This window comes from Dichomitus squalens (assembly GCF_000275845.1).
Source record: "Dichomitus squalens LYAD-421 SS1 unplaced genomic scaffold DICSQscaffold_3, whole genome shotgun sequence".
In the NCBI taxonomy this organism is placed as follows: domain Eukaryota; kingdom Fungi; phylum Basidiomycota; class Agaricomycetes; order Polyporales; family Polyporaceae; genus Dichomitus; species Dichomitus squalens.
Genome location: NW_006766885.1, coordinates 1,412,580 through 1,438,314, shown reverse-complemented (window position 1 = coordinate 1,438,314; position 25,735 = coordinate 1,412,580). Strand labels below are relative to the sequence as shown.

Genomic DNA, 25,735 nt, shown 5'->3' with positions numbered 1-25,735 from the left:
ACGATCCGGTACGCCCGGCGGCCGCGTCGGTCTAGGAGAATGTATCGGTCTTGATGCGCCCGGCGAGGAGAGCGGCCGTGAAAACAATGGTACGGTGCCCGACGACGAAGACGGCATTCTCGGTGACTGGGGACGAGGATATTGCACGGAATACGAAGATGTGAAATGCGCACTGGTGGCTGAGGACTCAATGAGGTCCATGGAGTCGGGAACGGAGCCCCGACGAGTTTTGGTTTCCCCGCCAATCGACATCGACGTTGAGAGCGAGGAAGATGATGACGGAGTGCTGTCTGAAGACGAGCTCGTCGCGGTGTCGTCGAAGACAGGCATGGACGTGTCAGACAGGATATCGGAAGCAACGCAGCTCAGACGAGACAACCGGGAAGCGGGCTCAGAGTCATCGCGCGCCGAGGTAGATGCACTGTAGGAAGATTGGCTATGGGGCATGTAAGGCAGGGGTACCTCTCGAGGCGTATCAAAGGAGGCGTGTCGTTTGGAATACGAAGAGTTCCGGTGGGGAAGGGACGGCCTAACAGTAGGCGACGTGGGGAGAAAAGGGCGAGCGGACGGGGAGGGGGGAAAGGAGAGAGGGAGAGAAGAACCTGCGAAACGCGAGGAGGGAATAATATCAGTGACGGAGATCAGATGAGGTGCAACATGGACGACTCGTCGGCAAATATGATGGGAGGCGTCGCCTCTGCATGGTCGCCCCTGCCGGTCACCCGACGCACGAGATTCCGGCAATTGGCCTGATTAGAACTCAAACTCGAAGCCAAAAGGCAATCGGCCGCGTTCGCCCTCTCTCGCAACCCATGTGCTTCAACCCCCTTCGTGCTCGTCCTCTCCCGCGACGTCGATGACGTTGTATCCACAACTTCCTTGATAGCATCTCGCTACATTACCTGAATGCTCTGTGGCACCCTCGCTATCGGCACGGATCTGGCGGCGATGCGAGTCGGCGCGCGCCGTGTAAACGGAATACCGCTAATCTCTGGCGTGATCCCCTACCCTACGCGCCCACTCGGCGAAATTTCCAATGAAGACACCGACGGACTACAGGATAATGCTACCACCGCAGTGCGAGAAAAAGGCGCAGAAGAAGGCTCACCTTCTTGGCCCACATTCGTATCGACGTCGCTATGTATGCTTCGCTGATCGCGGCGAGACTCCTGCTCCACTTTGTTTTCCCGCATTGTGCTCCCGAAGCCGTCGGCGACCATTTCGCGGTCGTGTAGCTGAATGGCCGGATCGACTTGAGGCTTACGCGTCTGGGGCGGTGAGTCGATTTCCTCTCCAAGCGACAACTGCCCGAGTGGGGAGGCGAGCGCCTCTGACTCTGAGCTAGACGATCCCTCGCTGGTGAGAGAGGGTATCGAAGAGGAGGATGAAGGGGTATGGTCGAGGGGGAGGGGTGGGTATGATGTCCGGGAGGACTTGGGCGATGGTGGTGGTTGGCGAGTAAAGGGCATATGGTACACAATGGGCTGCACGGACAAAGATGGGGATGGGTGGGGCTGTCTAGCGCATATAACTACAGCGGTGGCCTTTGGCATTTGTCGATGTGAGCAGCCAACGCCACCCTGTCCTGCCATAAGCTTCCTTCACCCGGGCGCTCGACATCCACTCCCGGCCATGATGTCATGCGGTGCTTTCTCGCCCGGGCGCCCTTCGTTCCTCCAGTACGCTCCTCCTTGCAAACGTCTTCTTTCCGCCGCTGATACCCAGCTACATGGCCTCGAATCAGGCTCTTCGATGTTCTATACGTATTAGCATCAGTCTCGGAAACCTCCTAATGGCACCGCGTAGCAGCACGCGTCGGAGGGCAGACCTATCTGGAAAGCAGCAACTTTGCAACGCATGTCCGATTCGGCGGAAGTGGCGCCGCCAGCGCCGTTGTCACGCCGTCCGACTGTATGCTCCGGCTTGCACGCAGAGTCATCAGTCGATAGGAAAGTACAATGCGAAGCACCCGCCGTAACCTCTCAGGACGTCTTCGTGCAGACTCGCGTTTTCCTCAAGGTCGTCTACGAGCCTCCACGAGCAAGCATCCTGAGCCTCCGGGTGCAACAAGTCGTCCGTATCTTTAGGTAAATATCTAGTCGCCCCACAACCCGCGGTGCTCAAGTCAGGTTCATTCCTCTGAACGCGGATGTGCAGTAACGTAGCCCCGGACTGCTGCATGTCGTGTGCTCCATGCAACGAAACATTGCCGCGAGGATAATGGGAGGTGGCGGTAGCGAATGGAGAACGCTGACCTCGGATCATAGTAGGCAGGTTTTCCGTTTCATAGTCCCGTTCGTGCGGTGTTCTACTGAGCCCTGCCCCATCCCTTGGTGTCGGACCAGAATTGAACCATCTGGGCAGAGATGACCGGGACCAGCGCTACCGACACCGCCTTGCTAGGTGTCTGCGAAACTCTTCACGACTCCATTAGATTCGTTTGTCATCCTCCTCTTCGGCCTCTATAGACTATGACTCCTCTCGAATAACTTCATATTGAGCGCAATGCGCAGGCTTAAGAGGCTTGAGGAGATATCTTGTCTGAGGTCTGCCGATATACGCTTTCTTCTGCAACCCTCACATCTTTTCCAGTGCATGACGCTTCTCCAAGACGAGCCATCAAACATGTACGACATGTCCGTACCAAAGTGGCCGACTCAGTGAAGCCAGTAGCAAATTGCGTTTACTATAACCCCATATTTCTCCCACCAAGCGGCTTCCCCTCCACCGAGAACCCCGTGCATAACGACACCAGAACGGAACGCCGACCCGACCTGCCGAGGCCGAGAGACGTCCGACATGCATTCCCTTTGCTGCGGGAGCGAGCAACGCCGTCGCAACCAAGCCGCGGAACGTTCCCGCGGAAGACGCCACCACGTCATCTCTGTTTCTGGGCTAGGGACGCTGCAGGAGAGCTGTGCGTCCGGCCGTCCCTGTCCGGTAATCAACCCCCTCTGCTGATCGAGCCCGTCGTCCATGCCGGAATGGAAGCGCGAACTCGGCTTCGTTAGTACCTGTGATAACGTACGTTCTGGTGCTTGACTTGACGGTCACTAGGTCGATTTTCGAGGGTGCTGCTGACTCCAGCTATTCCCAAGACACGATCACGGAGGCTTGTCAGTGGCGGAGAGCTTGAGGCCTTTCGTGGCACGAGTCCACATGTCGTACCAGACGGCGTGTAAGTGACTTTCGTTTGGTAACCACTCCCAATATTGTGGGTGCGGAGAGGGTGTGCATACACCAAAATGACGATCGACGGTCCAGGTAGTGCACTTTCCCATACGCTTCATGCCCGGATCCGACAGCGTGGTCCATCTCCATTAGACTTACCTCATCTTACCGTCGGCTCCCCGCCAATGCAGGTTGTTGTTCCTCGCACGTTCGCTCTCATTTAGGCGGTCCACGCACCAAACACGCACGGGTGCTGACCCCGCAGACGTATGGCGACCGCCTCCAGTAGAACGTCGCGGGAGCGAGTAACCTCCCGGCATATACCGACCGAATAGCGTCAGGTGGCAGGTCTCGAAGGGAAGCCGACATGAAGTATAGAGAAAGGATCATGGTACAGACATTGTGACCCCGTTAGATGTCGGGCCCGCATCGTGGCCATGCTGGTCGCGGGCTGATAGATACTGCTGACAGTGTTCACGCCGCGGTGCGCGGTGCTCACAACGAATGTACGTGTCAAGAGCCTTTGACGCTATTGAAATCTCCACAACTCGCTCGACGGAACGGGCAATTGAGAGTTATGTACTTCACAACGGCATTGTGCCCCGAATCTTTCTTCACTTATCCTAGATCAGATATGCAGCAAGACCAGACGCACGATGTTGCACGGAACAGATGTACACACGATTCGTCGCACAAGCGGAGCCACAAGCACTTCATCGTCCGAGGGGGTGCTGAGCTGCCTGGGAGTAACCTGCCGTACTTCAGGCAAACCCGACGCGCCGGGGATGACCTAAGAACCTCCATCTTGAGCTTTAGGCCACTGGGGTGCAAGTTTCCGTCCGGAGGCATCCGAAATTCTCTAAGAAGCGGCTGAGAGGATCAATGGCCATTGGTAAATTTGCGCCACTTGGGTAACGTCAAGGATAGTTCAAGCAAGCCGACCAAGCCAGGCGATCTAGCTACGAGGGAGGCCGGCAGGATCGCTTGGAAGGTGCGATTGAGGTGGCTGGTTTGTACGCCTAACACATGTACTGTAGAACTTTATGCCAGGTAGGGCGGAAAAAGAGCTCGGGCCGAAAAATGTACCAAAGAAAGAGGTGTTCGTCAGGCAACGTGGTTCGGGGCCAAACAGCGAGTAGGCCATCGCCGTCTGTGGGCGATTAAAGCAAGCCAGAACGACCTCGGTGCCAGGAGGTGACTCGTCCAGACGATAGCCCAGCGTACCTAGGAATGCTCTGAGCTTATCACGGGCTTGCATGTACTAGACATGCATGTACCACGGTTCCGGCTAGAAGTCCGGCATGTGTACAGGGCGGTCCGATAGGCAGCAGGAGTAAGGCGGTGAGCCAGCTGGACGCGCGCTGTATTATCTACACGTCAAAGCGCACGAGTCGGTGTCGACCGATTACCGCGCTACTTGTCGACTCAGCGGTGGCTGAGAACCGCACGAAATGCATGCCGTTGAATGGGAGGCGTACGCAGCCCGCACGCGTCACGCCCGAAGAGCGCAAGCAGCACGAGCACTTATCTAGCCTTCCTTCTCCGGCTTCAGCTACTTAGTCATGGCGCACAAATGCAGCGCAAGAGTACGCTTGTTATGGTAGAATTGAAGGGACTCGCTCCGGACTCGGTGGGATTACGAAGAGACTAACCATCGGCTTGAATTCCTGCATTGTTCATGCACAGGAGTCAAAAAGTGGGACTCCGTCCTCAGCGGATCGAGTCCAAGACGCTCCGTTAGCGATGCGAAAGTCGAATACATGGCACCATGGTGGCTGCGAGTCGTTGCTGCTTGTTTGACCGCCAGATCAGATATACATGGTGCGCAAGTACACACCTTCCAGCTACTGTTGCGTTTCGATTATTGGCTTCAGGAACGATCGCCAAGGCACATTCAGGAAGGCTTCGCTCATTTGAACAGAGGCAATGCAAGACGTATGGCTGCCAGCGTGTATATGAAGTCGATGTTATTTAGCTGATATATGCGCGGACGAGTGACAGTGGCGGCGGGGTGATGGGCGCTGGCGCGGCAGTAGCCGCCCTGGGAACTTTGTCTTGGCGTCCCGGCAGACGCAACTCTGCGCTTCATGCTTCTTGCCTCGGACCACGCTCCATAGTATGCGGACTGCTCTCGCCGCATTCCCTCGAATCCTAATCAATCATCGGAGCAAATGCTGTCAAGCGGCGTCCGGCTCCCCTCATAGGCTGGCGGCATCGAAGACTTGATGAGTCTGTAGGGACAGGAGCACCTCCATATCGCGGGCTCTTCCAGGCCGCATTCCGAGCTCGCTAGTCGCGCACAGCGTCGCCGACGTCACAGGGGGTAGACGCACCGACATACTCGGAGAGAACGCACCCCGCGCGCCGCGCTGCAGGCACTGCGGGCGGGCGAGCACAGAAATTGACGCACCGTGGCTGGTCGGACCAACCTTGTGTGACCGGCATGGCTGACATTTCGAACAAATCAACCTCGAACCGAATGGCATATATTAGGCTGACGTCGGGGCGATTGGGCCTGTGACGCGGAGGGTGCCCGATCATATTGTACGCCTCAACAGAGCCGTTTCGAGCAGCCGGCGGCCCATTTAGCCCTTTATATATCTCCTCTCCACTCCTTCGCTCACCACCCCACCCCCTCCTTAAGCTTGCTACCGTCTGCTCCGGACTTCTTGCTGTTCTCTCTTTACTCGCGCGGTCGACTCATGGACCGTGCGCACAGGATGAACGTCCGCGCGGCCGCGGCAGCAATCTCGCTCTTCGCGTCTGCTTATGCCCAGACCATTAGCCCGCCTGGTCAGCCGAGCACCAGCGACGCCCCTCTCGGTCAGTTCAAGATCGTCGGGAACAGTATTGCCAGCGCGCAACAGGTATGTGAGCGTTCCGTTACGCGGTGTGCGGTTTGCCTGTGGCTGACGCCGGCGGGCCGAAGCTGTTTCTCGGGACGCTAGACAAGGTGTACATCGTGGACAAGGTGGAAAACAACCCCGCCAAGATTAACGGTCACCCAGCATGGGCTTCCGGTGCGTACAGGGTCTTCCGTGGCGCGCATATGATCGACTGAGCGATGTGTCTAGAATATTCAATCAGCAAAAACAGTGGTCGCCCGATGGACATCGTGACCAACACGTTCTGCGCAGGAGGCACTGTGCTCGGCAATGGAACGTGGCTGAACGTGGGCGGGAATCAAGCGGTCACTACTGGTGGTGTTGCGGCTTCTAGTCAAAATGGCGGAGGCGTTTACGATGATCCGGATGGGGGCAAGTCGTACGTTCATACCGTCCTTTTATGAATCAAGAGGCATTTTCTAACTTGCGTTTTTGGGCAGCGTTCGGTACGCAGATGTCTTCTGGTTCGTGTGCTATAGGACTGACATTGACGCATCGGACGTTTCAGCTTGATCAACCCTTGCGACGACTTCAGCTGTGAATGGACATTGACAGCCGATATGTCTACGCGGCGTTGGTATCCCACTCTGTGAGTTCACAACGGAGCACGATCGTGTGTGGCAGTGTGGTCTGACATGAATCTCACCAGCGAGACGCTCGACGACGGCTCTGCGATTGTTGTAGGTCTTGTGTCCCCGTACTCAAGCACCACCTGACTCATTCTGCGCTAGCTGGGCGGTTGCCTATGGGGAGGCTATGTCAACGATGCGAGTCAGGACAACCCTACATGGGAGATCTTCCCTCCGACGGGCGACGGGCCCATCCACTCCGACATCCTCGCAAACACACTTCCTGCGAACCTGTACCCGCTCACATGGATACTGCCTTCTGGAAAGCTCCTCGTACAGTCGAATTGGAAGACCGTGTTATTGGACTACAAGAAGAAGCAGGAGACGCCCCTGGACGACATGCTCGATGCCGTCCGCGTGTATCCCGCGAGCGGTGGAACGGCGATGCTCCCGTTGACCCCGGACAACAACTACACGGCCACGATCTTGTTCTGCGGCGGCTCCAACCTGCAGCCTGATCAGTAAGCACGTCTTTCCCAGTGCCCGTCTGAGCAGATGAACTGATCGGGCGCGCGCGATGGCCGCAGGTGGAAGACGAATTGGGACATCGCGCAGTTCAACGCGTCGACCTCGTGCGTGCGCCTCACGCCGGACCAGTCGTCCTCGTACGTGGAAGACGATGCGCTTCCCGAGGGCCGCTCGATGGGCAACCTGATCCTCCTGCCGAATGGCAAGATCCTCATGCTCAACGGCGCCCAGACAGGTACGGCGGGGTATGGTACCGAGAACTGGGCGATCAACGAGTCATACGCGGACAACCCGGTCCTCATGCCCATCATGTATGACCCGAGCGCTCCCCAGGGTAAGAGATGGTCGCGCGACGGCCTCTCCCCCAGCACGATCCCGCGGATGTACCACTCCTCGGCGACTCTCCTTCCTGATGGTTCGTAGTCGCGCATATACTCACCTTCTTAGGTACTGATTCACTGCATATAGGGTCCGTCTTCGTGTCGGGTTCGAATCCCCATGCCGACTACGCCGTGGACAACGTGAAGTTCCCTACCGAGTATCGGGTAGAATATTTCTACCCATCGTACTACAACCAGAGGCGGCCGGAGCCCAAGGGCATTCTCAGTTCGCTGTCGTATGGTGGAAGCTACTTCAACGTCACGTTGACGAAAGACGATCTGTTCGGTGACGTGAATAACATCAAGAACACCCAAGTCATCGTTCTTCGCACGGGCTTCTCCACGCATACCATGGTAAGCATCCGTGATACTGCAATGCGGGCCGTCATCTTACATAGCTGTGCAGAACATGGGCCAGAGGATGCTCCAGCTTGGGTCGACGTACACGGGCGACTCTGAAGGTAGCACAACTTTGCACGTCAACCAGATGCCGCCGAACCCTGCGACGTTCCCACCCGGCCCTGCTCGTAAGTCACGCCTCGCGTGTTATCTGACTATGACAGTATAGCGGGACTGATGGTCATGATCACCAGTGGTCTTTGTTGTCGTCAATGGCGTTCCCTCAGTCGGTGTTCAGGTTATGGTCGGCAACGGCAAGATCGGAAAGCAACCCACTGCGGACGTAGCCACTCTGCCCACGTCCGCGATCACATCCACCGGCAGCTCGAACTCGAGCTCCGACGGCTCTGGTGACAATGTTGCCCAGAGCCACCACAAGAGCGACGCCGATGGCCTACACGGCTCCATGTCGTCCTTCGCGGCTGTTGTTGTCACCGGACTTGTCTCTTGGACTATGCTCGCATCACTCCTCTGAATGAGAGTATGGACAGACTATCTTGTTGTGATCTGTGGTCTTCCTTCACGAACCAGTTCACGATTTTAAGGACATCACACTTGTTGTAACTCATCCCCCTTAGGCACTCCGCATCTTGTTTGTCTTTCTAGCCACTGCGGACATCTATCATTCCCGGACTTGACATTCATACCATCACCATCGTACCGTACCCGTATATAAACAGACTTTCTGGGCTTCCAGGGTCCATAGACTCTCGCGTCCACAAGACTTTGATTTAGTAGCATGCGTAGATACAATCTTACTACGTCCGCATACGTACACTTCACGCATCTCTAGTGACTAGTCTATTATTCCTTGGTGTCGCGCGCACACCGTCCGCATATTGGTGGTTGGTCCTCCATCTACGATCGATGACCGTTATACAGGGACGAAGCGTGACCGCCAGCCACCTATCATGACGAGATACGTGCTATGAGAGGTGTTCGATCACCCCGTCCACGGGTTCTTGTCGCTCACTTGCATATACCACTTACAGGAGTAGTTTATATGCAGTGGAGGGCAAGGTATGGCTACTTGAGGCACTTGAACCTCCTTACTGTGTATTCGCACATACGACCCGACGCAGCACGAGAAAGGGGTGTATTAGCACTGTGTGACTTCCGTTCGAAGCTACAAGACTGTGAGCATCACGTAGAGACTGACAGAGCGGGTTGCGTACTCCAGACCGTGCTTTGTGGGCTCTCCGCTCGCGAGACGATGTTATGAGCCGCCGCACCAATGCAGTGGGTTCTCATGGAAGCGTCTCTTCAAGACATGCTGTAAGATCTCAAATAACGCTTCATGGAGCACTACCTTTGGGTCTCGGAAGGTTGGTCTGTCTTCTGTACTCTCCGTGCGCGGTGGCCCATGATTCAATGGTGATGGGGCCGACGTTGCCGAGAGATAATCCGCAACGACTGAGTTCCTCGCTCAAAGTCACGGCATCATCGGATGCGTACCTCCGTTCCCAACGACCTCAATATGAGGTCTCTTAGACTGTCCAGACAAGGTACAAGCTTGCTATATTTGCAGGCCGATCCTGGGGATAGACCCTCGTTGCAGAGCTTCCGATAGGACACATCCTTACTTCCGCTTGTATCTCCCATGGAATACGGCGAAGGCCCACCTCATTGTCTCTGGGGTCCCCGAGACATAGAAAATTTCCTCGATCCCGAACTTCGGGTTGGCTACATAGATCATTGGACGAAGTTCTTCCGCAGGTGAACACTCGAAGCCGTGTTGAGCGCTTGCAGACATGGAAGGTACGACTAGAGCTCTGTCGAGTCTGAACCCAATACCACCAGAAGATCTGCGACTACCCGTCCGCAGCTCCCTAAACCGGGATTTTCACCTTCTTGATACTGCCGTCGCATGGCACAGGCTGAGCGATGAAGCTTGAAGCGTCCATGGGCTTGTGGTCAACCACACCCCAGGTTGTGGCTCGTCTGTAAACTTCATGATGTTGACCAGCGGAATCCGCCCTCCGTACCGATGTCTCATTCGTATCCGGGCATCCAGACATGAGAGCCATATTGATGACGGAATACTTGCTGAGCGCAGATTTTCCTCGCAAGAGGACGAGCATCGGAGGGCTGAAGAGTATCCGCCATAAGCGGAAGGCATAAGCAGAAGAAGAGATCAAGAAAAAAGGAGAGCGTACCGAGGACGGGAAGCAAGTGATGATTTAACGATAACAGTCGTAACTACGCGGAAGTATCGGTGTCCGGCGATAGTCGCGACGCGCTGACTACACACCGCTCCAGGCTCAATCACACGCGGTGGCGGGGTATATCCAGATTCGGCAGAGGAGCAAGGGAAACGAACATACCCTTCATACCCTTCAGAATTCTCTGAAATGATTTGTTACCTTGTCACGGTGATGCTTGCATGACAGTCCCGTGAAACAGTTGGCGATAAGTGCAGCTAGACAAACATGAGTGGGTTCTCAAGCCCACCGTGAGGTGACGATGCAAGTTAAACAGAGGGAAGATGGGCCCCAGGCAAGCCGTCAATAATGTTAATGAAGAAAGGCTACCCAGAACACTAAGAAACTAGTCCCTCGTAATGCGGTAGGCGATTACGTTGTTCGAGGACGATACTGTACATGTACGACTTAGTCACAGCTGTCCGGCTTGGTTGAGCCGCTGACTAAGCATTGTAGGCGCCCACATAACCACCTTCCCGTTCTAATGGATATCGAGCCCACCAGCAGGACCTTGAATGAACAGTACCATTATCCAGATGGGACATCGCCAGGGTTAGAAGTCTGAAGAGAATATGGGGATATCCGGCATCACTCACTTGTAGCTGTGTCTGTGAGGCTCCAAGGCCTTTCTGGGATGGACATCCTATGGCGCGTCTATCTGATATGACTTCGGAAAGACGATAGAATGCAACTGAGCAATCCCCGAGGCAAAAAAATATGACCACCGCAGGGGTCGAACCTGCAATCTCCTGATGCCCTAAGCTTTCGCCTCCAAGGCGTGCTCGTAGTCAGACGCGTTGCCATTACGCCAGGCGGCCGTGTGGTAGTAACAGAAGGGTCGTATGTTCCCCAGCGACGACATACTGTGTGAGAATGGCTCGGGCTGTGCTTATGCTTCAAGTCAGAGCACTCGTCCATAAAGAGGCATTGGCCTGCTCTGAATGAATATCCTATTTAATGTAGAGCGTGAGTACCGAAAAGTGATCCATGTTGCTCCAGGAGATTGAACTTCAGTAGCAGTGAACATCCGGTGCATGAAAAAATAAGAAACTCAACAGCTCAAGGCTACAATGACACTCGACGAGATGTACACCCTTGGAATACCAGCGCAGATGACCACGCTACGCAGATAGTATCGTCATACATTATTGACCTCTATGGATGTGAACAGCTTATGAGGGCAGACTTAGCCAGGCTGTGACATTGTATTGCCATACACGTACGCACGTCGAGCTAGGAGTCATACGGCGGAAGACCCCAGTGCTCCGGGACAAACTCCTCCAGCGACTTGAGCGTTGAGTCCGGCTCCTCGTCCACAGCGGTTGTCTCGCCTCCCAGAGCGACCAAGTTCGCATCCGGGACCCACACAACTGGTTTTGACTCGATCAGCATCGCCGTCCCACATAGCTCCCCAACCGTTCACTCACCGTGCATGCCGGCACGCTTTCCCGCCTGCACCCCAGGAATCCCATCCTCGAACACGAGCCCCTTGGCCCTGACCGCGCGCTGCTCCTCAGTCACGCTCGCCTCTGCCGCCTCGCCCTTTCCCACGTCCAGCCCCAGAAACCTCTCCGCAGCGACGAGGAAGATGTCCGGGTGCGGTTTCCCGCGGCCCTTCTCGACCAGCCCGTCGTCCGCGCACACGACGCGGCCCTCGAAGCAGTCGAACAGGTCGCCGAGGTGCGCCGACTTGAGCTCGAAGTTGCGGCGCTGCGAGCCGGTCGCGACGGCCATCGGGACGCGGTGCTTGTGGAGGTGTTTGACGAGCTTGACCGCCCCGGGCAAGGGCTGGACCGTCGGCCAGCGGAGGTCTTGGAGCTCGCGCCGGGCGGTGAGGTAGTAGTCGATCGAGAAGGACGGCGGGAGGTCGGGGAAGAAGGAGAGGAGGTGCACGGCAGCTTCACGCTCGGCTGGTCACAGAAGCAATGGGATATGAGTGCGGATGCTGGACAGACGGTGCCGAGACGTTGTGGGGGATGTCTCGCTGTCCCGGCTGCCACTGGGCGGAGAACACCATGATGTGTGTTCCGCATCCAAGACCTGGTACCAACTGCAAGGGACACCCTGTTGAACTAGCCAGATCTATGGTGATGGTCGTGGTGTACCCCACCTTAGACGTCAGGCTCACGCCCATCAGATGATGAGCAGACATAGGCCCTTTACTCCGAAGCAGACCAGGCCTAAACGCTCCGTGGACATACCACTATAGACATCGCGCGGTGCCCCAAGTCACCATGGATCATATTTTGTGAGGGGACGCACGTTTTCCCATGAGTCCGGCCTTGATGTCCCAAGTCATCTCCTTGCCGTAAGGAGCAAGGAGTTCATCTACGGACATGTAGATTAGTTGTGCAGGCGCGGCGCACTCACAGCGAGAGGCTCCTACTGGTGACATCGGTGTACACACGCTCGGAGTCGATGAGCAGCCCTGTATCCATACGTCGCGGAAGTTCGCGCATGCATGAGCGATCTGTACGCCTCCGCGGCGACAAGGCTTGACTTCACCATCCATGTCGAAGATCACATGCTCGATTGTCGGCCTCTGAACAGCGTCGGACATCTTCCCTGCGCGATACGGCTCAGATCTGGAGTCTAGACGAAACGTATGTGTGCGTCGCGTAGGAAGGCAGATGATAAGTGCCAACGAAGCTGCCCAAGCAGTCCGATTCGTCTGTCGTCCAGCATCCGTACACCGTCCCATAGACGCCCGACCCGACCTGCATTCGAAGCCCTATCGTCCGCCCCGTACGCCCCGCCGAGCCTCAGGCCTCAGGACCCGGAAATGATGCTTCGCGGACGGTCCGATAACAGCGACATGGCGAGGAACAGAACCTTGACAGGACCACAAGAACGCCCTTGTTCGCTGGAGCTTTTATGATCAAAGCAATACCAGGGCAAGGGGGCAGCGAGAACAACGCCCTCGACGTCCGTCGTCCGAGTCGTCGTACCCCATGGGTCCCCCAGGCCTTTCACTCGCACTCGCCATCATCGCACGCGCAAGCATATGAATCACACTAGCGGGGGGCCCTACACACGTTCGGCGAGCACCAGCAGCAGCGGCGCGGGTGCACATAAAGTCCTAGGTCATGACATGACGTCGTCAGCTTCTAGCCTCCGCTCGTCCACCGTCTCGAACACACCGCTGGAGCCAACTTGAAGGTGCGCGACTGCAAGGCTCCAAGACTGCAGCTGGCAGCTGGGCTGGCAGCTGGCAGGCTGATCAGAACTCAGAAACGTCCGAGCCGGGTGCGCACGCGCACGAAGCACGCCCCGCTCTCCTTCTCGCACGCGCCGTCCCGTCTAAGGACAGATGCGCACCAGCACCCCACGCACCTCCTCGCACGCGCGGGCCACGCGTTCGCGGTCGGGCACGTTCACGGTGCGATCGCACAGAACCAGCGATAGGACTATTATTATTATTGGCAGCGTCCCGCGGACCACGCGTACGGGGGGCCCCGCGCGAGATTGGGCTGGCGGAGATGGCGAGGGGCCACGGAAGGCGCGTTCCAGTGCTGCACACAACGATCAACTATGTATTGACTAACGGAGATGAGTGCTCCGGGGTGCGCAAGCGGTGCTCGTGATGTGGTCACGACCCACTGTCAGAGAGATCGGCGTGCGCCCCCTATGCGCGCCATGCATTATGTAGTCCTATTAGGTTCGATCTTGACGTTTGTCTGAATGAATGGCGTCCTAGCGTCGATCTATGTACTTGGCATTCACGATCTTGTCTTCACCGACGTAGCTGATCGACGCCAGCGCACACACGATCACCTCGGGCGGCGCAGGCGGACACAAAAGATAGACAACCATGTTTCGTGCGGTAGGACGTGAGCACATAATACCTGGGGGGTATACACAGGTCTAAGGTAGATAGGAGGCGAGTTGGTTAGCAGCGATGTAAGCGTAAAGACAGGTAGCCGGAAGAAGGACAAGGAACGAGTGCCGCGGCGACGTGGAACCCGAGCCCCAGCCTCACGGTCCCCGGAGAGAGAGAAGCACCGGGAGACCGGGAAGAAGAACGAGGATAGAGATGTGGATGGATGAGGGAGCAACAGAAAAGGTGGTGCAGAAGGAGCAGACCGGCCATTGTGAGAGCGTGTCCATGCTTGCGACGGTTATCTATGTATGTGTATGAGATGCGCGACAGGCGAGATGCGTGCGGAGAGGTTTAAGTTATGCCCATCGCATTCTGGGTGCGAAGGCGCAAAGAGTATGTTATCGGACAGCGAAGACACCCGGGGAAGCGAAGATGGTAGTACACTAGCCACACGTCTATACCACAAGTCGTCGAAAGTCCATTTTGCACGTCGCCGCGCCCTGCGCCCGGCACGGTCTCGGTGAGCACTTCACTTCGAGCGGCGTGCGAGGGCGCGGGGAGCCGACTGCTGTCCACGCGTAGATGTACACTCCGCCTACAGTAGGAGAGGGAGAGGGAGGAAAGCACGCCCGCGCTGGCGGGGACAGGCGAGAAAGCGGGGAGCGGCTACAGCTTCTTGGCCTTCTTCTTGCGGGCGCCGTCGACGACTGCGCCGGCGTCGGTGATGGCCTTCTGGAGGTCGCCCGTGGAGGCGAGGTACTTGATCTCCTTGGGGGCCCCGACGGTGCGGCCTGCGACGAGGAGGATCGGAAGCTCGCTGGTGGACGTCAGGCGGTACAGAAGGCGCGTGAGCACGTCCTCGTCCGCTGCCGAACAGAACGCAGGCCCGAGGAGACACGTGTCAGCGAAGTCGGGAAATGCGGGGAAAACGTCAGATAGGACTCACGTCGCTCGTCGACGTCGACGATCGTGGGCGCGGGCCGGAGGTACATGTTGGCGAGCACCTGCTTCACCTCCCGGGACACCGGCGAGTGCACCTGGGCGACGTCGGACGTCCATGTCAGCGTCGCGCTCGTCTACGTCTGCCTCGGACGGCGGCATGCAGTCGCCGTGCATGAGCGCGAGCGTGGACGCACCTTGGAGTAGAGCATGACCGGATTCCGCGTCCACACGTCCTGGATCACCGCCTGCAGCTCCTCCTCCGCGTGCGGGCCGCGGGTGTCGAAGTCGAGGATGAGCTGCGGGTCGATGGGCCGCAGCGGGTCGACGGTCGAGGGGATCATGTTCTGGGGCAGGCTCGCGATGAAGCTCGACACGGCGGCGAGCTCCTGCGTCTCGTTGAGCGCGATCTGCGGGCGGGAGTGGACGTCCGGGGTGGCGGCCGTGGGCTTGCGGTACTTGAGGGCGGCGCGGAAGGCGTCTGGGGACCAGCGTGCGCCCTGGGGCGTGGCGTCCGCCTGGGGGCGCGACGTGTCGAGGAAGGAGATGGGGCGGAGGGCGGGCTGAGAGAGGAGGAGGACGTAGACGGAGACGGCGAGGAGGACGAAGAGGGCGAGGAAGGTGGTCCGCATCCAGTACGCGCGGGGCTTGCGGGACATGGGGAAGCCGGCGATGTTGGGGAAGGGGGTGAGGGGCGGGGAGTCGAGGGAGACATGGCGCATGTCGGGGAAACGCGCCGAGAAAGTGCGGCGGTGGGCCATTGCGGGTTGGTGTGTGTTATACTTGTACGGAGGTGTGTGTGGTGCGCAGGGATGAATGGAACGGTGGACCGGACGCTTCGAGGGAGGTGAGACTAGTCTGACGGATTTGACGGGGGAACAAAGGAGTGGAAGGGGCGTGGCCGTGCTCGACGAAGCGATCCTCCAGACGGTCTGCAGACAAAACAACCGAGGCGCCCGCCAGCCGTCAGTGGCTTGTGCGCGCCATCCCACTCGCAGCTCGAGCGCCCCAATCGACACCTCTGTCTGCCATTACTTGCAACGATACTGCAGCGCACACTGCATGCGACCGAACCAGCGCGGCCGCTGCTCGCCTCCTGGAATCAAAGGAAACAAGCTCCACTGTTCGTGCCTGCGATAATGAACTTCTTTCCCGCCCCATCTGCACCCCGGTCCGTCTGCTCTGGATCTTTCGGCTTCTGCTCAGCCTCGTGGCACACCGTGCTCCATCCACCCCACTCCTTCTCGGTTCGCGCGCTGTTCTCTGGACACAAAGTCAAAGTGGAAAGGTGTCGCAGCTCGAGGACAGTAGTGTCGCACGCATCTTCGGCATCTTCCACAAACGCGGTATGCGCACGCCGGTGTGTCCTCTTCCATCCCCATGCTGCTAGAAGTGATTGATTAACGTCATGCGCGCGAGTGGCTCAAAATTCGATCACTGAAAATACTTCGGATATACACACTGCAGGGCTTGTCCCCAAACTGTCAGTGCCGGTCTTGTGGGCGCCCGCTCATGCCTGTGTCTCATCTACAGGAGCACTAGATGCAAAGCACACAAGCACCACCGGGAGACAATGCCAACAATACTTCCGTGAGTACTGCACTACATTCTGTGCTCGTGACGCTAAGGTCCGGCGGCGCGCTCGTAGATAACGCATTTGACATTGACAGCTTCGAACAGTCCTAGGCAGCCTTCGATGTCAGAACGACATAGAAGGCGCGATAGGAATGCCGTACTATCGCGACCCCAGTGTTCGGACAGACCCCAGTGTTCGGACAAACAGACGTATCTCCCTCAATTTCCAACCGATAAAGTTGCAAGTTGGAAGGTAAGTGCCCAGATGCGTTCCAAATGAGCAGCAACAGGAACGGGATCTATATCATAAGCCATTGGGGCGATCTTGCAGGAGGAAGTGGGCCGACTCATCCCCATCAAAGCTTCCTGAGTCTCGCTTTGTACTACTCTACGGGCGCTTCCCTCAAAATTCCTCATACATGTTCCCATGTACGCATTTTGTCCAGCAATAAATTCTCCGAGGGCTGCTGAGGGGAACGCAGAGGAGAAGCAAGAAATAGCCCTCCAGGGCGTGACAATGTAGCCACATCTTGACGCTCCGACCTACTTGGGCTCCTCGGCTAAGGCTCATCAAGCTAGAGAACGGGCATTACCCGAAGGCCGGCAGGCATTGGCAAGCGTGACAGATCGTGACCTCCGGCGCGGAGAATCGTCCGAACACTGGGGTCAGCCCTGTATAATCCCGTCTCCATTGCTCATTTCTCCTCCAATATCTCTCATGTTTGGCACATAGTCTATTTACATACGTCTCTTTCTGCGTGCCAAAAATTAACATTATCGGAGAGCATGAAAGGACATAAAACGAAGGGATTCTGCAGGGGGCGCTTTGTTGTCCGAACACTAGGGTCGCAATAGTAGAACGCGCCAAGGCTTCAGAGTAACACCACAGGAACGAGCGCCGCCACGTCTAACGGGGGTCCGTTCGAACAAATGGACACGATCTTCGCTTTCGCTTGGCGGAACCAGGAATCGCACTTTGTTGGATCGCGGCATGGTGGTGTCTAGTCCGTGATTTGATGTTATATATAAGTAAGCTGGGTACTGCAACAAGCCAGGACTCTCTACATAAGTTATAGGTGGGTCTGTGTGTACGCAAGCTACTTAGCTCCCATAGGATAGCTCACCCTCTATGTCACATCACTTTGCAGACCGAGGTAGCGCGTGCCACCTTCTCTTGCAGCCCCCCGCTACAACGTCGACGTCAGTGTATGCATTGGACGAAACGCCACAAAGGCCTTCGCTGTCGACCTCTTAACAGCTGGGTGTCAGAATGCAGCCCCACCGGTAGTCTGTTGGACAGACTCCCGAACATCTCTGTCGCGTTCCTTTGACGCCTCTCGTCCACGCGTGGTTCGCGGGACCGAGCAGCGCTTTCTTGCCCGACTCTCGGCGCCAGATGCCACATGGCGACAACCATATTGGAGCCGGCGTGTATACCCTGACTCCGCAAAAGAGGTTTGTCGTCAAATAAACCGTACGTTCTCACTCGGTTGCTTACTGTCTGTCTGACACTGCTTGTACCAATCTCCCCGTTGGGGTAGGCGCTCAGGTCTTCAGGAGTTGTCGGCATCCTCAGGCTGCAAAAACACATTTCATGTCACGCCGCTGCTTCACATGCCCAATCTATCTACGCGACACGACACATAGCATATGGCCTCTTGGCGGGACTTCTGTCAGCTCCTCGACAACGCGCAATGCAAGTCTTAGAACTCAGGCCTCGATTTCTCGTGCGTGTCTGCGTCGTCGAGACGGAGCGCCAGCGTTCGCCTTCTGCTGGTGTGTACGACTTCGATCCCAGAGCGCCCAGCTTGTAGCGACTAGACATAATTTGTGGTCAGCAGATCCACACATTGCATACCAGTTCGTAGCGGCACGCTCGTGTACTTGCGGAGATGTCTTCCACGGCACACGTTCACCTATCGATTGCTGATCGCGACTTCATGTAGCGTCTTCTCTACCGCAGCTACAGCCTCCACCCCCAGTGCATATCAAGACGACAGCCTGGCTGTTATATATCACTCAAATTGCGTATTAGTGGACTATCTCCCTACTTGCCTGGATGACACCTGCTCAGCCACCACCACCAGCGACATACCCTGTCCGCCCGCTTTTCGACGATGCAGACGCAGACTTCATCTTCCGTTCCTCTGACGACGTTGACTTCCGCGTCTACAAGGTCATCCTTCCCAAGGCCTCCTCCGTTTTCCGGACTATGCTCGACCTTCCTCAACTCCCGTCGTCCAATCCCAATTCCACGGACGAGTCTCATGTCGTCAAGCTGACCGAGGACGCCAAGACGCTCCAGCACGTCTTCCGCCTCTGCTATCCTACAGAGCATCCCAACATAACCCCCTTCGACGACATCCACGCCGTCCTGGAAGCAGCGCGGAAGTACGAGATCAAGTGTATCACCACCAACCTACGATGGTCCCTCGCGCGTATCATCCCCAAGGGGCCGCTCCGCATGTACGCAGTCGCCTATATGCTACAATTGGAGGACGTTGCGAGGGATGCGGCCAAGGAGCTGTTGCTCGTCCCTCAGTTTCATATGCCCCCCTCTCCTCCTTCTGAATTCAGCACTCTGCCGTGCCTGGCGATATATTCGATGCACGTCTATCGTCAGAGGTGCTTGGAGGTAGCACTGCACGACCTGGAAGATTGGAAGTGGATTGCGTACGGGCCGCACGATCGCGCAAGTACCGGGGACGCATCTCAAGTCGCTGAATGGATATGGTTCGAGTGCATCTCGGGGCACGGGCCACCGCGAGTTCTAGCAGGCAATGTCAGCCATCACACTCAGGGGTGGTTTGAGACGTATGTTATGTCTCTCAAAACCGCACTGAGCGTACGGCGGTCAGGAGGCACGGTGTTGTCGCATCTTACTTCCAGCAAGGCTACCGAGATATTCACCCGTGTCGGTAACGAGTGCACGAGCTGTAGGTCGCGGGCGCATGCGGATCTGGTGCATTTCAGCAATTTGTTAGCAGTGCGGATTGACACCGCGATAGCGCCCTTGAACGATTCTGACTGATCGACGTTCGCCTTCAAGGTCCGAATAGACTTGCCGTTTGCGAGTAACGTTGGGATGAACCTATAGCTTAGCTTAGCTGCATGATGTATGTGATTAGCGTTGTCGCTGCTTTGCGTGCAATTGTGGTTGTGCGCAGCTCTTCAACTATCAAGACCGTGCTGCATGACGCAGAAGCCATGCGAGCTTTGGTATAGTAGGCCCGTCTGTTCATCAGAACATTTCAATCCAATGCGAGTGGCATATGAATAGTGCCAACCCGCTGCCATCGCCTAGCATTAGGCCGATACTGGTGGCAGTTCTCCATCAGGTTGCAACAATCCCTCCGACGCATAGCAGCACAAGCAAGTCACTCTGATTGACCATGGACTCTACGGCAAAGAAAACCATCCCTTGAGGTCATTCGCGCGAACGACTACATATACAGGATACTCATAAACAGCACACTCCAAAGTTCGTCTAGATGAGTACTTCGATGGTCCAAGTCCGGCTCGCGTGATAACGTTACGCGAAGCAGCCCAATCAGTCGCGTCATGTAACTTACAACTTGGCGGAGGACGGAATCCATGACGTTTGGGCACGCGCATCGTTCGATTGACGATATGACAATACGTATATCAGATGTTGACAGAAGACGCCAATCCAGGTCCCCGCCCGTACTTACTTCTCTGCCTTCGGTTGAGCATCTAGTCATCCACAGACGCACTGTCCTGCACCACCATGTCCGCCCATCGAAATCCCATCGAATTCAGAACCCTGATCCTCGATCTCGGCGACGTCCTCTTCACATGGTCTGCGGTGACGACAACGTCTATCCCGCCCCGCTTGCTCAAGGACATCCTAAACTCACCCACCTGGTTCGAGTACGAACGCGGACGCATCTCTCAGGCGGATTGTTACGCGCGGGTCGGGGGAGAATTCGGCGTTCCACCATCCGACGTTGACGAAGCCTTCAGGCAGGCGCGAGAGTCACTGCGGCCGAATGAGGACCTCCTCGCTCTCGTGCGAGAGCTCAAGGCCCGATATGCGGGGCAGCTGCGCGTATTTGCGCTTTCGAACATCTCCCTCCCCGATTACGAATACGTGATCAAGCTGCCCACCGACTGGTCCATCTTCGATAAAGTCTTCCCGTCCGCGCTCCTCGGGGAACGGAAGCCGGACCTTCAGGCGTACGAGAAGGTGGTGCAGGAGACGGGCATCGATCCGTCCACGACCGTGTTTGTGGATGACAAGGTCGAGAATGTGGATGCGGCGAGGAAGCTGGGTATTCATGGGATCGTCTTCGATAAACAGGAGGGAGTGTTTCAGGCCCTGAGAAAGGTCTTTGGAGACCGTGTGCAGGCTGTTCAGGAGAAGCCAAGGGAAGGAAACTAAGGGTATAGAGGGTATGTGTCGTCAAGAGGTGGTATGATCAGATCGGGATCTGGAACATATAGACTTTGTACAGTGCTCGAGGGCGAGATCAGGATCTGTCGACGACTTGTGTATGTGAATTACGTCGTCGTTGTGAGCCGTATTCTTTGTGCATCTTGACCGCCTCCCTCGCACGCTTCTCTATGGACCACTGGGTCCTAGGGCGAGGTTTCTGAGCAAATGTAACCTCGAGTCAGCCTGCGATGGGCCAGGGCAACACAGCCGGTCCGAGCTCACCGAGAACAGGATGACGAACGCCGGCGCTTGTAGACGTCCCCTTCCGTGCGCGTGAACATCACTCACCAAGTGCTTTCCCTCCGCCTCCCATTGTTCACAGTCGCCCTCGCTCCCGCTTTTCTGTCTGTCTTGCTAGTATCAATAATGAGTAGCTGCATACTAGAGCCCGACGTAGTCACGGTTGAATACGAGATTGCTGGCGCGTCCGAGCACAGCGGCTCATACGTAGCCGAGAACATCCTTCATGATAGGCCCCGCGACCAGACCAGCAGATGGAGTGGCGCAATCTCTGCATCCAATACGAAGCAGTGGATAAGGCTGCGTCTGAAGAACCCGTGTGTTCTCAGTTGAGTGGTTCGCCGCACCCACTTGCAATAGCAGTCCATTAACCGCTCATAAATGCAGGGAGCATCACTTTTGGAAAGGTACGTTCGGCCGTATCATCCAGAATAGGCTGGAGAAGCCAGCTCTGAACATATGACACAAATTCTGTGTACCCCAGTTCTATAAGAGTGGGTCGGAGATGAGCCTGGAAACGTGTTCGGGACAGTCGAGGCTAACGCGTGCCCTCTAGCACACCCATGTAACATGAAAGAATTCAAGGTTCTGATTGGTCTCACCGAAGGCAATATGACTGAGGTAGAGCTCGCCGTCCAGCTCTGTCCGTTTGACTCTCTGACCACTGACAAACTCGAATTTTCGAACAGGTTCTCCAAGCTGGCCTGAAGAACGACTCCACACCTGAGACCTTCTCTATCAAGTCTACCAACCGTGTCGGAATGCCCTTCCCAACGAAATTCATCGAGGTTGTACCTCTGTCGTACGTCCCCAGACATAGTGTATGTCATGCCATGCTGACGGCGCCGCATCTTCGCAGTGCGCACGGTCAGAGCTTCAACACCTCAATATGGCACATCTCATTATCAGGCATCACTGATGAGGCATATGTCGAGCGCATCCGCCTGAAGCATCAAGAGGTACCCAGACAGCTCTAGACCCTCAGTCGGGGCACTGACAATCCGGTAGTACCGCGAAACCGTCACCCTGCGCCAGATCCTCAAGCACCTCCGCCAACGCCGCTTCCTAACCCCCGTTAATCAGATTCTTGCCCGCTCCGGTTTGCAGCTAGAACACCCACTGATCACCTCCCTCCACTCCGCTTTTGTCCTCAACGGTGCTTGGGCAGAGGCCGAGAAGCTCATACGCGACTGTGCCGACGCTGGGCTACTTCGTGGCTACCGCCACGCGTGCCAGACGCGCATGCGCTGGACGCAGATACGCGGGCTCGACCCAGACGGCGACGTGCCTTGCCGCCGTGGAGGACATGCAATGTGCATTGACGAGGACGCTGGGCTCATATACCTCTTTGGCGGATGGGACGGGCAGCGGTCCCTCGACGACTTATGGGTGTACGACATCGCGAAGGACGTGTGGAAGTGCTTGAGCGTGGCAACGTCGCGAGAGAAGAACGGACCGGGTCCGAGAGCGTGCCATAAGATGGTATTTGATAGCAAGACTGGTTCGATCTACCTCTTGGGAAGGCTGAGCGAGGGCGACGGTGACGGGATGGAGAATCACCGGAGGCATTCCATGCCGGAGATGAGGACGGAGGGACACAGGGATGCTCGGCCGCCGTGGCTGCATGCCGCGGAAGTCGGAGCTGATCCTCCTGGTCTGGAGCCGGGGGCGGCGACGATCTTCGGTTCGGCATACCCATCCCAGTGCTCCGAGTTCTACAGGTACCACACGCGAGGCTTGGACGCCGGAAATTGGGATTTGCTGACGTTCGATACGGCTGTGAGTCGACGCCATGTGCGTATCTCTCGCTGAAGTTTCTCGCTGATCAATGTCTGCTCTCAGTCGTCAGGCGGACCGCCGCTGGTTTTCGACCACCAGATGGCCATTGACAGCGATGCTCAGATGATATATGTCTCTGGTGGACGGGTTCACGAGGGCGAGGGGGAGATGTTGAAGTTCTCCGGTCTTTACAGTTACGACATCCGGACAAGCAAATGGAAGATGTACAAGTAAGTGCATTTCGCCTCTGTCCAATCAACTGCATGATAATAGTCGGTACAGTAACACTGACGTCTATGCGTCGCATCCATACATTCCTCCGCGATGGGGTAAGGAAGACTATGAATTCGCTCGACAATGACGAGCTAAGTCCGATTGCAGGACACTCCATGGTCCTAGATCCCAAATCCCAAACGCTCTTCATATTCGGCGGCCAACGAGATGATCGATACCTTTCCGACATGTATGCGTTCCATATACCCACCAGTACGGTTACGGAGGTCTTCTCAAACTTCACCTCTGCGGGAGGCCCCGATCCTTGCTTCACGCAACGGGCGGTCATAGACATTGAGAAGCAGGAGGTCTATGTGTGAGTGGTGCCCCACCGTCTCTTGCGTAACCATAGGCTAAGCGTATTCGCTATGTTTGATTTCAGCCTCTGTGGACTGACCCGTCTCCGACCAACAATACCACCCGTCCTGGAAACCGAGTCGCCGTACTGGATATACCGCTATGACCGCCCTGAGCTTCCTGGGAAGTGGTCCAAGATCCTTCCGGAGAAGGACGCCGTGGACGAAACTTGCCCACACCCCCGATACGCGCATCAGGCGGTGTACGACAGCAAGTCAGGGATCGTGTATATGCATGGCGGGAACGCTGGATCCATCGATGAGGAGGAGTCTGAACTTGCTGAACCACGCCCATTGTCGTCGGATGCCAGTGTCGACGCGGAAGCCGTAGCAGTTGCCCCTGGTGGGCTGGGGGATGGGGATGTGGAGAGGAGATTAGACGACTTTTGGAGCATGGAGATCCTTCGGTATGTTCTCTTGGCCCTGCATACGAATCAATACGTGTTTACACAGTGCGATAGGCCGAGTAACGAAGAGATCGTGAGACGGGCGGTGTACGAGATCAGGCAGCAGCAGTGCGTCCGCAATACGAATCTTTTCCTCCTGTCCCTGTTGACTCTTCTCGCAGGTTCCGGGAGATGTGCGAGGACGGCCCTCCCATCAAGGCCCTTACGTTCCTCCAGACCCGCGTCTCGTCGGTCGTGAACCACGAGGATCCCGACGAGGCCAAGGTCTTCCGGGCGCTGCTCTCGGCGCATCTCCTAGCAGCGCCTCCGCGCCCAGCAACAGCTTCCGGCTCGGGTACAAGCACTCCCTCCAGCATTGATGTATCCGCAGCGGCAACGGCGACCGCCGCGCGCGCAGACAGCCCTCCGCCACGCAAGCGGTCGCGCCCGAGCACGCCTAATCCCGCTGCATTAGAAGCGCCTTCCGTCGGTGGCCCGTCGGTGCTCCGGCTGGACGAGGACCCTGCGGAAGAAGGTGGGAGCCCGCCGTCGCCTGAGCGGTACCGCCAGCGGACGGCGATGTTCGAACAGCTGCTGAGCTTTGTGAACGAGGACGCGAAGCAGCCGGATCTGAACCTGATCGATATGTTGTCCACGGACGGTTTCATAATTTAGCCGCTGGGCTGGAGGATCGATTCTCGTCGCGTTGTGTGTTGCATGTGATGTTCCCCCTACACACCTGTAGTCTATCCTCTTTCTCGTTCTGTTGTTTGGCGTTCGTGTAGGCTTTGCGTAGCATGCGATAGGGACATTGGTGCAATGGAAGAATACAAGTGTACAGTAATGGGCTCCCTTCGCCGAGGTTGTGCCTGAAATCCTCCCGCTTCTCTCAAGATGAAAGAACCCGCCTGAAAGGAGGCTCGATTTACTCATCGAGGTTGATCGCGCTGCCGAATTTGGCGTAGAGGGTCACTTTGAGCTCCTTCATCGTCTTCTCGCACTCTTCTGCATTGGACGTGTACTTCGTGAGCTCGTCGTTGACGCCGGATAAGTCTTTCTCCAGTCGTTTGACGGCTCGTGAATGGGGCATGTGGATGAAGGCTTCGCCAACTTTGTACCTGAGGAGTCGCGTTATGGGATGGCAAAGTGGGGATGTATGAAAAAAGACAGTGTAGACAGCGCAGACGTACAAAACTGGTTGGTCCTCGTCTGCGAGCTCAAGCTCCATCGAGATGTCGTCGAGAGCTTCCTTCTCCACCTATACAAAGCAAGCATAGTTCAGCAAGGTACCCTCGTATAGGCTCCGCGGAACGCACCTTCAGCGCCTCAATCCTCTCTTCAATTGCCCGCAGTCGTGTGTTGAGCTTCGAAAACGTATTGATCCTCTGCTGGTCCTCTAGCGGTAGCGCGACATGAACGGTTTTGCGTCCGGGTACAGGTCAGAGAGACAAAGCGTACCCCATGTCACCTCGGTGCTGTCGTCACGTTCCTCCTCTTGTGATAGCTGATGGTCGCGTTAGACTGCGACATAGACGGCGACTAGGAGAACATCGTACGTGCCATGCGCATCGTGGCGGTTGTCGTCGTCGATCGCCCTTGGCTCGACACTGGGCTCCCAAATGTGTCAATTACTTGATGCGATTCATCTGCGGCCTCAGCGGGCCGAATTTGATGACCGGAGGGCCGACTCGGAGGATCGGGCGATCGGTGTTGACGCAATGGCGCCGACGCGACCAAAGACGCACGGCTCGGACGCTGCACCAGGCCCTTGCTTGCCT

The 25,735-nt window shown here is 56.6% G+C and overlaps 8 protein-coding genes and 1 non-coding gene across 9 annotated transcripts; 4 read left to right on the top strand and 5 right to left on the bottom strand.

The window, feature by feature from the left end:
* The first annotated feature begins 5,330 nt into the window (after positions 1 to 5,330).
* On the top strand, positions 5,331 to 8,881 carry DICSQDRAFT_133067 (copper radical oxidase). The gene is made up of 10 exons (XM_007362016.1): positions 5,331 to 6,038; positions 6,101 to 6,191; positions 6,246 to 6,443; positions 6,564 to 6,645; positions 6,706 to 6,736; positions 6,788 to 7,146; positions 7,213 to 7,568; positions 7,622 to 7,887; positions 7,940 to 8,060; positions 8,127 to 8,881. The coding sequence occupies exons 1-10, from the start codon at positions 5,892 to 5,894 to the stop codon at positions 8,405 to 8,407; spliced, it is 1,932 nt and encodes a 643-aa protein (XP_007362078.1). The 5' UTR covers positions 5,331 to 5,891; the 3' UTR covers positions 8,408 to 8,881.
* Positions 8,882 to 10,851: 1,970 nt separating this feature from the next.
* Positions 10,852 to 10,951, bottom strand: DICSQDRAFT_t25. The gene has a single exon. It is a non-coding gene; the product is annotated as a tRNA-Arg (tRNA).
* A 288-nt stretch (positions 10,952 to 11,239) lies between these two features.
* Positions 11,240 to 12,841, bottom strand: DICSQDRAFT_133066 (HAD-like protein). Its single transcript, XM_007362015.1, has 5 exons — positions 12,639 to 12,841; positions 12,520 to 12,561; positions 12,396 to 12,461; positions 11,561 to 12,043; positions 11,240 to 11,503 (listed from the first exon to the last, which is right to left on the bottom strand). Exons 1-5 carry the CDS (start codon positions 12,691 to 12,693, stop codon positions 11,367 to 11,369), a joined length of 783 nt encoding a protein of 260 aa, XP_007362077.1. The 5' UTR covers positions 12,694 to 12,841; the 3' UTR covers positions 11,240 to 11,366.
* A 1,122-nt stretch (positions 12,842 to 13,963) lies between these two features.
* On the bottom strand, positions 13,964 to 15,704 carry DICSQDRAFT_133063 (uncharacterized protein). Its single transcript, XM_007362014.1, has 3 exons — positions 15,090 to 15,704; positions 14,900 to 14,990; positions 13,964 to 14,819 (listed from the first exon to the last, which is right to left on the bottom strand). The coding sequence occupies exons 1-3, from the start codon at positions 15,651 to 15,653 to the stop codon at positions 14,620 to 14,622; spliced, it is 855 nt and encodes a 284-aa protein (XP_007362076.1). The 5' UTR covers positions 15,654 to 15,704; the 3' UTR covers positions 13,964 to 14,619.
* Positions 15,705 to 17,890: 2,186 nt separating this feature from the next.
* DICSQDRAFT_133062 (uncharacterized protein) lies at positions 17,891 to 18,358 on the bottom strand. Its single transcript, XM_007362013.1, has one exon. It carries the CDS (start codon positions 18,290 to 18,292, stop codon positions 18,095 to 18,097), a length of 198 nt encoding a protein of 65 aa, XP_007362075.1. The 5' UTR covers positions 18,293 to 18,358; the 3' UTR covers positions 17,891 to 18,094.
* A 219-nt stretch (positions 18,359 to 18,577) lies between these two features.
* Positions 18,578 to 19,138, top strand: DICSQDRAFT_39144 (uncharacterized protein; the record flags this gene model as incomplete). The annotated part of the gene is made up of 1 exon (XM_007362012.1): positions 18,578 to 19,138. A coding segment is annotated over one exon (561 nt), but the record flags the coding sequence as incomplete, so codon positions are not given.
* Positions 19,139 to 20,163: 1,025 nt separating this feature from the next.
* DICSQDRAFT_79601 (phosphatase yihX) lies at positions 20,164 to 21,006 on the top strand. Its single transcript, XM_007362011.1, has one exon. It carries the CDS (start codon positions 20,216 to 20,218, stop codon positions 20,867 to 20,869), a length of 654 nt encoding a protein of 217 aa, XP_007362073.1. The 5' UTR covers positions 20,164 to 20,215; the 3' UTR covers positions 20,870 to 21,006.
* A 190-nt stretch (positions 21,007 to 21,196) lies between these two features.
* DICSQDRAFT_79600 (uncharacterized protein) lies at positions 21,197 to 24,796 on the top strand. The gene is made up of 13 exons (XM_007362010.1): positions 21,197 to 21,491; positions 21,551 to 21,570; positions 21,648 to 21,657; positions 21,720 to 21,784; positions 21,853 to 21,965; positions 22,023 to 22,122; positions 22,172 to 22,942; positions 23,006 to 23,172; positions 23,225 to 23,271; positions 23,324 to 23,531; positions 23,598 to 23,978; positions 24,033 to 24,086; positions 24,140 to 24,796. The coding sequence occupies exons 1-13, from the start codon at positions 21,290 to 21,292 to the stop codon at positions 24,630 to 24,632; spliced, it is 2,631 nt and encodes an 876-aa protein (XP_007362072.1). The 5' UTR covers positions 21,197 to 21,289; the 3' UTR covers positions 24,633 to 24,796.
* An 86-nt stretch (positions 24,797 to 24,882) lies between these two features.
* Positions 24,883 to 25,526, bottom strand: DICSQDRAFT_144089 (Prefoldin subunit 4; the record flags this gene model as incomplete). Its single annotated transcript, XM_007362009.1, has 5 exons — positions 24,883 to 25,075; positions 25,148 to 25,215; positions 25,274 to 25,353; positions 25,416 to 25,461; positions 25,518 to 25,526. 5 exons carry the CDS (start codon positions 25,524 to 25,526, stop codon positions 24,883 to 24,885), a joined length of 396 nt encoding a protein of 131 aa, XP_007362071.1.
* Positions 25,527 to 25,735: the final 209 nt, after the last annotated feature.